The following is a 12350-nucleotide window of genomic DNA, read 5'->3' as shown; positions in this document are numbered from 1 at the left end:
AGTTATTGCTTACAGTTTTTTATTGCCTCCCTAGTTTTCCCAGTTAATTATTTACGAGTGTGTAGTATTGTTAAATTGTTGCAATTCTTTTTATATTTGATGAGTGGTTGGGTTTTCTTGGCGGTGTGATGCTTGTTACACACAGGAGTTGCTGTGATAGAAAAAATCAATCCTCAAGTCTTTAAGTTCAAGTTATTAAAAAAATCTTGTCGCCGAACCGCCGATAGATTGAATGAATGGGCTATCGATTTCCTATTAAAGGCGCAGACACATCTCCAAATATTATGATTTTATAAAACAAAAAAAAAAAAAAACAAAAAAAAAAAAAAAAAAAATAATAATAATATTCCTAAAATATTAAGTTCTTTAGAAACGATGTTGTCCGTTATCAAGAGTTTGTTTTGTGGCTGACTGTACATTGTAGTGAATGCAGTTATAATGACACACACCTTTCTTAGAATGTTATTTTGTTTAAAATCAAGTATGAAATTAACAACATATTAACATTCATATTAGTCTTTTCTTGAGATAGTTTATTCTCTTCTACACTATTCCATCCTGGAGTGTGTCCTCTTGTATTCTTCTGATTAATTTCGTTGCGGGTCCAATGACAGTTTAACTTTCCACTGGGACAAACTTAATCGTCACTGGTTGGGTTATGGCGGTCAAGCTGTAGATCCTGGCTACACAGGAGTTGCAGCGGTGGGAGCGAGAAGTGGGAATAGTCCCAGTTTGATAAAGCGATGGACGTGTCTTGGCGGTATGTACCAAGCAACATGAACCCTGCAGATCCTGCATCACGAGGAATCTCGCGTCTCGAACTTGCGAATCATCATCTGTGGTGGGGTCCTGCAAGGCTGTCATCCGGCTCGAAGGACCGGAATGTCTGGTAAGTATCTGTGTAATCCGGACTGGAAATTGGTAAATATTCATTTTCTTGATCATTTTGCAGTCTACGAGTCATGTGGCTTGTGCATAATAGGGCAGAAGTACCGGTTTTGGTTACTCTATAATTTCACTTATAATACGTAAAGCATTTTAAAATAAAAAACTGCTATAATTTATCTTCATAATCATCAGCTTTAGCTCATTTTATTATTACAGTATTCTTAATACTGATTACAACTTTGTGGCCCAAAAGGGAGTCATTTGCAGCTAGAAATGGGGCTCTTCACTACTTATTTATTAATTTAATTACACCTATATATTTTACGATTTCTTCTTGCCTAGTCTCACAGATTTGGGGCTGATCCTAGAATATAATTATTGCTATGTCCCACATCTATCTATCTAATATTATCGGGGTTCGGGGGGCCATTGGGGTTCGTCTTCAAATATAGGCCTCCTCTTCAACCTTCCACCGACTTCTGTCCCCCGCCACTTGCATCCAGTTTATTCCAGCTTGTTGCCGGATGTCGTCTGTCCATCTTTTAGGCAGTCTTTCTCTGCCGCAGGTGTTATTGCCGGGACTCTACTCCAATGTCATTCTGCTGTTTATAATTGCAATTTGTCCCACATATATCCTGTGTATAATTTCATAGTAAAAAACCTTAACCTTCTTTTTAGTCCAAGTCGGCTAAGGCATCCCAGTAGGCTGCGCTATAACGGTATCCCGCGTCTTTCAACGCAAAAACAAAGTAACGGCCTTCGATTGGTATTGCGGGTAAAATAGTTCAAGATGACATTTATGGTAAAGTACTTACAGTATGATAGTTATTATTTATCTTAGATTAAAAGGTTTTCTTGAAATATCTATTCTTCTTTACATAATTATGTGAACAAAGGCCTTCTCAACACGTCTGACTGGTTCAGACCAGTCTGATAGTGTAGGTCAAAACCTCCATTTGGTCCTGCTAAATTAAAAAAGTGTTGCGCTCCTGCAATGGAGACTAATGAACTATGATAATACTAGCTTTTGCCCGCGGTTTCACCCGCGTGAAATTTAGTTTGTCACAGATAGTCATAAATTATTATAGCCTATATGTTATTCTGGGTTATAAACAATAATACTGTAAAGTTTCATCAAAAGCCGTTCAGTAATTTTTGGGAGAAAGAGTAACAAACATCCAGATATCCAGACATCCATACAAACTTTCGCATTTATAATATTAGTAGGATTCATAATCTTATTCTTATAAAAGCTCACACTTTCATCTTCAAACCACAGACAAATTATGAAAGAGCCTCCAATTCTGGCAGCACGCATGGCCGAGCTCATAAATAATTCATAGACAAAATCGGATTTCTATAATCTGTGGCTCGTTAACACGACAAAATGACCTTAGGGCCGCATACCTGGCGCCGGCGCCGTTCCGAAAAAGTTTCACATGCATTTTTGTGATGTTTGAAGACTCATTAGTAAAGACTTGCGACTTGGTGTTTTGGAAATGAAGATGGACGTTTTTTATTTGGGATCTAATACTTTACTTTGTTGTTGTTGTTGTTCATTGTGGAAAACCTTGTGGGAGGCCTTTGTCCAGCAGTGGACGTCATTTGGCTGAAACGAACGAACTTTACTTTGATGTAGTTTTAATTCACATGCTGTCTTCTTTTATAGGTACCTAATATTTTAATCACAGTGTTGGCATTTATAACTCAAAGGTAACTGACTGACTGACATAGTGATCTATCAACGCACAGCTCAAACCACTGGACGGATCTGGCTGAAATTGGCGTGCAGGTAGATGTTATGACGTAGGCATCCGCTAAGAAAGGATTTTACGAAACTCTACCCCTCCACTCCTTAACGCAGCCGGACTATTGTAATGAACCCACTCGTAACACAAGCATATTTAGTTTAGTACGAGGGGTTAACGGGAAAAAATATTAATATTCTTTAAATTTGCATTAAGTCCGAATATTTCACAAGAATTTCTATGCAGTGAAATAAGGGTGGATGGACCAGAAGGTGGACCGACGACATCATAAATGTAGCAGGAAGGCGCTGGACGCAGGCCCCTACCAACCGGGCAACATGGAAAGCATTGGGGGAGGCCTATGTTCAGCAGTGGACGTCCTATGGCTGAGATGATGATGGTGAAATAAAGTTTTGAAATAAATAGACTCAAAAACCATTGCTTTCATTTTTGTATCCGATCAATTGATTGAATAATGGAAAAATCCAAGATTAAGGATTATTAAGCCGCGCCCATCGCTCGATTATTTCGTTACTGTCACAGTTTCTCTGCGTTTCTCTGCGCCGGCGCCGATCGCGTAATATGGCGCCGTTTGGGCACCCAAATAACTGTCATCTTATACTTTTTTTAATCTGTTTGGGTCGGATTAAGGTTTGAGTGGTTAACTAATGAGGTACTTGACACTATAGACGATTGACATACTTTTGGAGCTGTCAAAACGCGCCAATTTTTGTAACTAACTAGTTTTTGCCCGCGGCTTCTCTCGCGTGAACTTTAGTTTGTCACAGATCTGTTATTCTGCGTTATAAAGAATAATATTGTGAAGTTTCATCAAAATCCGTTCAGTACTTTTTGCATGAATCTTTTCACGCAACAAACATCCATCCATCTAGACACCTAGATATCCAAACTTTCGCATTTATAATATTAGTAGGACTATACGACCTTTTATTTTTTTAATTTTGACAGATAAGAAACATTACTATCCGTTCGCGATAAGTTTGCCGCTGGCGATATGACGTCACTCGAAGAAAAGCGTCTTTGACTACATATAACAAACTATATTTACAATATTTTTTATTTATTATCTATACAGGGTGTCCCGTAATGTAACGTCAAGCCGGAACTGGGTGTTGAGGCAAGTTGTGCTGGTTATCAGAAAAATATAAAAAAAAATCTATGTGGCATATTTTAAAAATAATAGGCATTTAAAAAAAAACAAAAAATTCTACTCCAGGTGACGGTCCTTTTGCTCGTGTTGCCACAAATCTTCACTTTTTCCAAATTTTTTTTTTGTTATGTAACCCTGAATAATGCTTCTCTAAATTGTTATCAAAATTACAAAACCAGCTGCTCCAGCTTAGACGAAAAAAATACATTATTCTCAAAAAAAAATTCAAAATAAAAATTTTGCCTAGTTTAAACTGACTGTACTGAAAAAAAAATTTACTACGCGAGTGTGGCAAGTGACGTCATAATTTGGCGCATTTAGTAAGGATTCCAAAATGGTATAACACTTGGTAAATTTTTGCTGTAATTGTCGACAATTTTTGGTTTTTTGGAAATAGTCCCGTTTTTAACTTTATTTACCTTGGTTAAAAATTATTATTCTAATGTGCCCAAAATTCAAGTTTCTGTGACTGACTACCGTACAGTCAGTCACAGAAACTTTTGTCACCATGACAGTAATTAGTAGTTGACATACTGTGACAAAAGTCACCCGTGCGCGCGCGCCTTTACTACCTGCTCTGCCTGCACTTGTACTTGGTAACAGGGATAATAAGGATATGAAGTTTCGGTTATGGATACGGTTACGGATATTAGAATAATATTATACCGGTTTCGGTTACGGTCACGGATATGAAATCATTTCAGATTATCCGAAAGTCTCGGATAATTTCGGTTACGGAATTATTAGAATTTCAAAAATGTAGGTATAATACAAATAGCAAGATGCTGCGTGAGCGTGACCCACATAGCTACTTTATGTACCAACTAAGACGACACCTATGTATGATAAAGGTAAAACAGGCTGGCATATTAGATGGTGCCAGCGAATCCCAGACAAGTTGGTAACAAATATTAAGATTTAAGGTACAATTTCAAGACGGGCCGCAGACCGCAAACTGCAACCGCAAACTGCAAAACTATGAAATCGGCAGCGCGGCATTGCAGCTGCGGCGTGTATACTGCAAATTTCATAGAGTTTTGCAGTTTGGCCTTTATCCGAAACTATCCGTAACTTTTGAATCAGTTTCGGTTACGGTTATGGACATTTTTTTATTTCGGATATCCGATAGTTTCGGTTACGGTTACGGATATCCATAACATCCCTGCTTGGTAAGATGGCCCTCTCCGTCCCGCTCATACCTTTTAAAATGGCTTCTCCACCTCACTTAAGCCAGAAACTTAAATTTTGGGCACATTAGAATAATATTTTTAACCAAGGTAGATAAAGTTAAAAACGGGATTATTTCCAATAAACAAAAATTGTCGACAATTACAGCAAGATTTTACAAAGTGTTATACCATTTTAGAATCCTTACTAAATGCGCCAAATTATGACGTCACTTGCCACACTCGCGTAGTACAATTTTTTTTCAGTACAGTCAGTTTAAACTAGGCAAAAATTTTATTTTGATATTTTTTTTGGGAATAATGTATTTTTTTTATCCAAGTTGGAGCAGCTGGTTTTGTAATTTTGATAACAATTTAGAGAAGCATTATTCAGGGTTACATAACAAAAAAAAAATTGGAAAAAGTGAAGATTTGTGGCAACACGAGTAAAAGGACCGTCACCTGGAGTAGAATTTTTTGATTTTTTTTTAAATGCCTATTATTTTTAAAATATGCCACATAGATTTTTTTTTATATTTTTCTGATAACCAGCACAACTTGCCTCAACACCCAGTTCCGGCTTGACGTTACATTACGGGACACCCTGTATATATAAAAGAAAGTCGTGTTAGTTACACCACTTATAACTCAAGAACGGCTGAACCGATTTAGCTGAAAATTGTCAGGGAAGTAGTTTAGAACCAGGAAAAGGACATAGGATACTTTTTATCCCGTTCGAAATAAAAAAAAGTCTGCTTTATTTATTGCCATTAAGGCGGAACAAAGTTCGCCGGGTCAGCTAGTTATTGATAAAAATTGAGTATTTGCGTAAAATAAGACACATTAATTAATTGCGTTTAATCACTAACTAATTGCGTTTAATCGCGGTTGGGAGAGTCTCCTCCCACTTATGGCGATTGAAGGAGCACTGGGGTCTTTTTAGTGGGTATGCCTCGTCCTTCTGACGTGGTGAGCCCCACATAACCTACCCTGTCCCCGCAGGGTAGGTATGCGATTCAACGCATTTTTTCCCCGTAAAAAAAAAAAAAAGGGGACGCGTATTCCACGGACCGGCAAACTTAGCGCGAACGGGTAGTATATGCTTTTTCTCAGCACTGGCCCATTTATTGTCCCGAAGCAGTGGTAGGGTTTATTACTGGGACGTGTAAAAGTGCTTTTAAAAGCCTACTTGCTAAAATAAAATGAGTTTTATGAGTTTATTTGACATACTTTTCTTTTATTCACAATGGAATAATTACGCTGGTACATTGAGTTAAAATGTAGCCGATGTAAATGATAGTAACATAAAAGACATCAACGCGTTAGCAACACTCACTCGTAGCATCTTTCCAAAATAACATTTTTATTTCGACGTAGGTAGAAAGAGATAACTGAAACTTACTTTTAATTAGGACTAAAACTGAAGAAAAACAAATATTGACTTTACGATTACATAAATAAGTAATAAATCCAGCTCAGTAGGCTTTCAATTTATTTTGTATTTTGTTATTATTATTTTTAATCTGTTAGTGTCTGATATTAATTGATAATTAATCGATTTTAGAAATTGTAAATATAAAAGTTCTTCAATTGGACAACTCTATTACCTGCATAATATAGAGTTCAACAAATACTTTACTAGGGCTGGTTTGCACCAGCTAACATTAACCGTAACTATAACGATAACCGGTGTGTTTTATGGAGTTTGACAGATTTTTGACGGTTATTATAGTTAAAAGTAGATGGTGCAACGCAGCCTAGGAATTGGGTTTCAATATCAATCGACTCGGTATACTATATACATTTATTATTACTTCTTTCGTTTAAATCTACGCATCGACTGTAATGTTTATTAATATGTATATGTAATTAATTTACAAATATTATTTTCATTTAAATACAGATGAGAACATTACAATTCCTACATAACGCCATCTATTAGCGGTGAATGAAACCAATATCTATGACAGTGAAAGGCTTTTCAAGCATTCACCGGTCGTGCTTTGGATGTAGAAAGAAATGTTTACCACTTGTAATGTAATATAGATGGCTGTAATGACGTGAGGCAGAGTAGTGGTTGGAGAATGGATAGTCTTAGGTTTGACTCCCTTCATGAATCATTAAGGCTGAGTTGCACCAACTTACTTTAACTATAAGACTAGGCGCAGACCACCAATTTTTATTTGGCCGATAGTTGGGCCCGATTTTAATTTGTATGAAGAATCGGCCAAATCAAATCGGTGTAATGTGCGCACTTCCATACATGCCCATACTGATCATCTGCCCGACTAAACTATCGGCCGACGAAAAATCAATAGCTGCGCCTAGGCTAAAAATAACCGATGTTTTTTGTATGAGTTTGACAGATTTGTAACGTTTGTTTAAGTTAAAGTAAGATGTTGCAACCCAGCCTAACTTTCTTTCTAGATTATGAAGAAAGTTATGAATAAAATTGTTTTATTCTTATCCACCCAAAAGGTGGACCTACGACCTCATAAAGGTAGCAGGGCCGCTACCAACCGGGTGATGTGGAAATCATTGGGGGAGGCCTATGTTCAGCAGTGGACGTCCTGTGGCTGAAATGATAATGATGACGTCTTATCCACGAGCTGTTAAAATGGAATCTGTAACGCTCATAAACTACTAACTACTACTAGTATTGAAATATACTTACTACCTATATGTATTATACTCATATGTATAAGTATAATAAAATACTTTTTAATGCGCAGTACTAACAATAGCATGGATTCACGAGAGACAGTATTTTAGTAAGAATTACTCAATAACATCGTATCTCTACCATATTTGTAAAATATTTAAATGTAAAGTTAATGGTAGCAGTGCTTATTTTTATTTTTTTTTTATTCAGAAAACCACAGCTCTTTATATTAATAATACTTAAATATATATCTATGAAGCAATAACACAGTAAACATTTTTTTACAAATATAAACATAGACAGAAACTACCTAAATTATAAACAATTTAAACTAAATAATTATAGTTCCAAATTGACCTAAAGATTGGCATTCAAGATTGGCCCTAAAATCAATTTTCTCTTAACCTACAATCACTGTCATAACAGCACCCAACACAACCTTAGTAGGTCACACGAAAACGGGGGAAAACTGAAGATCTATCATGTAATTTGTTTGTCCGTCTGTCAAACTACGTCAGTATAACTGGCCGGGGTTACATAAACTGTGGTTATATCGGACCTTTATGTAACCGCCTCACGCGCAGTGGGGACGACGGAACGCCAGTCTTCGAGCAGCTTTCGTTCAAACCGCGCGCGGGTCACAGCAAAATGAAAGCGAACTTTTAAAAACATAATACACTAATGTTCTGACGCATCAAAAGCAAGGATCCTCTCGTCCAGCTGTTCTGGTGGAAAATGAAAGTGAAATCAGTGCACTGACCGCGGTAATATGTACAGCGAAAACGCGTGGAAAGTAATACTGCTGGTCGCGGCTACCGCGGCGGCGGGCGAGCCGAGCCACGCGCTCAGTCTAGTCTACCAAAAACCGTTCAGAAATGTCATGTTCGTGCCCAGGAAGTTGTACAGGACCCGCTCTAGACAATCCAGGGTGCTATTCCTGGACGACAATGAGAACCACCAGCCATTTGGACGGGGGGAGATTGATCTGACTTTGGACAAGAACTCGAAGGTTAAATTTGATGATGCGTCCGATTACGAGTTCACGTCTCCAGAAGACGGTGACACTACAACGAAGAGTCAATTGGACGAGACGCCATCAGGGAATGAGAGATTCTACGAGCCCTTGCCTCGGTTCAGGCCATATCAGTCTTTTCCAAGTTACTACCAAGGGAGGTTTTCGCGTCCGTACGCTCCGACTTTCGGCTTCGATCCGTATCAGCCGTCGTTCGCTCCAGCCGTCAGTAATGGCTTGTACAGCGGGTACAACGGGTGGAAGGCGCGTAGTCCCAGAGTAGTGTTTCCATACGCCTCGGATAGTGTGAATTCGGTTCTCCATACGAACTCCCATGCCGGGCCTGGGGCGTTCGATAATGTGGTGTTTCGTGATCAAAACTTCGGCATCAACGACGTGGGGACGGACGAGCAAGGGTTGCAGGACATCAACGGGGGAAACGACGCCTTCACGGAGAGAGGTGAGTGGTGTTGGCATTAGAAAGGCAATTTAATTGGTTAACAATGTATATTAATGGACGTTAAACTGGCGTTTTGGAACGAGTTTGAATAACATTTCAAAACACGATCTTTTACAATTTAAACTGAAGCAAAAAGACACAAATATTTTTTGTAGACGTACTCGTACATCTTGATTATTTCGAATGTGTTGCTAAGGCGATGGTAACAAAATAATAAAAGTCGCAATTGAGTCCTATTGCTCTTATTTTTGACTCAATTTTGAGTTAAATGTTTTCAGAAACGATACCTATTTTGGGACTAATCTTCTTTATCATTTTTTGGGCTGATTACAATTAAAACATGATGATGATTAAGGTTGTAACAAAACTCTACGTAAAGTTTTTTACAGAATTACCACCGTATTAACCACTTTCTCTACTTAGCTTATTTATCTTTTATTCATACTCGCTTGGTATACAATTACGATCAGCTGATCGTTGATGAAGCAATTCATATTATTCATTTAAGCAAATCGCTACACAAGTTATACCAGACGTATTTGATAAATTCTAACTTATTATACTTAATACACAATTGGATTATAAAATTGTTTATTTTCTTGATAAGTCACTGGCACTAGCTAGTCTGAAACTATACTAATATAAGCTGAAGAGTTTGTTTGTTTGAACTCCCTAATCTCAGGAACTAATGGTCCGATTTGAAAAATTATTTGTGTATTGGATAGCCTATTTACCGAGGAAGGCTTTAAGCTATACAACATCACCCTCAGCCAATAGGGGCGGAGCAGTAAAGAAAAATGTTGCGAAAACGGGAAATCCTATTCAAACTATTTTCACGCGTACGAAGTCGCGGGCACAACAATTTTTTTAAAATAGCTCTTACTACCAACACATAAGAAGCCAGATTGCTTGGCTTAATCTAGCTATACATTATCAGCTGATATATACAAAACAACTTTTACTATGACTTTTACTGGACCAAGAATAAGATGGACCTCGCAAAATAGATTCTCTGTTACATAATTTTAAAGATTTAAATTGTATTAGCAAAATGGTTTCGTGATTTTGTTTTTTAAATAAACTCAATTAATTAACTTTGTTCATCTGTAAATTTTGTCTCTCACAGAAAAACTTTATCGCGCGCGTCCCTGTTTCAAAAACCGGGATAAAAACTATCCTATGTCCTTTCCCGGGACTCAAACTAACTCTATGCCAAATTTCATCAAAATCGGTTCAGTGGTTTAAGCGTGAAAGCGAGACAGACAGACAAAGTTATTTTCGCATTTATAATATTAAGTATAGAAGTATACATTTTGAGATTGAATTAAATTCAAATTCAAATAGTTTATTCAGCACATAGGCACTTACACGTCCCAAATATAGCTTGCCCTACCACCACTTCTGGCTGGCTAGTGCTGAAAAGAATTGGTGGAAGAAACTCAGTCAAAGTAAATAGCTCTATGCCAAGTAGCCCAAGTGAGAAGTAGCCAAAATGAGAAGTGGCTATAATGAGAAGTAGTCCATGAGTGAGTCAGTTGCTAAAATGAGAATTAGCCCTAAAGCGCCTAAAGGACAAATCGGGACTATTCCTACCTCTCGTTCCCACCGCTGCAACTCCTGTGTAGCCAGCATCTACAGCTTGACCGCCATAAAAACCCAACCAATGAAGGTCAAGTTTGTCCCGGGGGAAAGTTAAACTGTCATTGGACCCGCAACGAAATTAATCAGAAGAACATAGGAGGAAAGGACAAAATAATGTGTGTGTGTGCGCAACTCTGTGGCAACTTAAATCGTTGTTAAGTCCAATTTTACAACAACAACAACAAAAAAATAGTCTGATATGCCGTTGACTCTACTATGAAAGTACAGCATAATAGGATTACTTGAAAAATAACATTTAATTGCCAATCTAACGAAGAAGACTTTTTTCAAATGATAAATCACAATTTTTTATGTTGATAATGATTACATTCTTTCCGTAGTTTTGTTCGTATCAAAAAACTGTATGTTATTGTTTCTACAATCTATACTTACTAGTATTATAAAGCTGAAGAGTTTATTTGTTTGAACGCGCTAAACTCAGGAACTACTGGTCCGATTTGAAAAAATCTTTTTGTGTTGGATAGCCCATTTATCGAGGAAGCTTTAGGCTAATATAACATCACCCTACAGCCAATAGGGGCGGAGTTGTAAAGAAAAATGTTGAAAAATCGGGAATGTCATTCAAACTATTTTCACGCGTACGAAGTCGCAGGCACAGCTATTTTATTAATAAATAATGGATGACGTATAAACGACAGCGTATAAGCTAAACAATGTGCATCTTATTTACTTCTAATAAGTTTTGTTTTGCAATAAACATTATAAACTGATGTACTGTACACAATCGAACAATATTAATTGGTTTTGTATAAACGGAAATCAAATTAACATACATCATTGATCTCTTAAATAAATAGAGCGGAATATAATAAACTAGCTTTTCCCGTTACTTCGTCTCTGTAGATATCGATAAAAAGTGAACTATGTGTATACTTATAGGCTGTTCGTTTCAGCCAAATGACGTCCACTGCTGGACAAAGGTCTCCCCCAAGGATTTCCACGACGGCCGGTCCTGCGCCGCCCGCATCCAGTCACCTCCTGCGACCTTTAAAGATCGTCGGTCCACCTAGTAATTATGAGCTGTAACGATATGTGATTTCATCAAATCTGACCAGTAGTTTTCGTGTGTTGACGTAACAAACATACATGCATCTTTATTTACACACTACACTACACTTGGTGCTTAATATGTCACAAAATAGTGTACGAAATTCTCAAATATTCTCTGTCAACCTTAGTACAGATAGCGAAAAATGGTTTGTGAAGCCCAAAGTAGCCAAAAAGTTCGCAGCACGTCTTTGTTACAATGGGAATAAGGTTGTATTGCCAAATTTTGGCCACTTTGGGTGTCAAGAACTATTTGAAGCTGCTGTATACTAAATTGTATTATTTCCAATTTGTAGGTATACAATATGAGTAGTATAGTCTATTTAATTTAATTTTATTTGCAAACTACACGTTCATTAAAAACCTGAAAATATGTATTTCAGAGTGTGTGTTGTAACAACTAAGGTCATGACCCCGGTGTCAGACATGAGCATAACATGACATCTGACATGACTCAATCGAAACGACTTTACGTCTTTCAAAGTGAAAACATTTTATTTTCGATAGTTTAAGGCTGATGTATGCTTGTCGTTT

The 12350-nt window shown here is 37.4% G+C and overlaps 2 protein-coding genes across 3 annotated transcripts in view; both read left to right on the top strand.

Annotated features, from left to right (window-relative positions):
• Positions 1-12350, top strand: part of LOC135085015 (uncharacterized) — a 165193-nt gene that overhangs the window by 64071 nt on the left and 88772 nt on the right. The window lies entirely within an intron of this gene.
• LOC135084999 (uncharacterized) overlaps positions 8251-12350 on the top strand; it is a 76521-nt gene continuing 72421 nt past the window's right edge. For both annotated transcript variants that reach the window (XM_063979773.1, XM_063979772.1), the window contains exon 1: positions 8251-9107. In XM_063979773.1, coding sequence (XP_063835843.1) covers positions 8405-9107 — 703 coding nt within the window. In that variant the 5' untranslated portion in view covers positions 8251-8404. The remainder of the gene's footprint in view (positions 9108-12350) is intronic.

Source organism: Ostrinia nubilalis, chromosome 27 (assembly GCF_963855985.1).
Source record: "Ostrinia nubilalis chromosome 27, ilOstNubi1.1, whole genome shotgun sequence".
Taxonomy (NCBI): Eukaryota; Metazoa; Arthropoda; class Insecta; order Lepidoptera; family Crambidae; genus Ostrinia; species Ostrinia nubilalis.
This window is presented reverse-complemented; position numbering and strand designations above follow the sequence as displayed.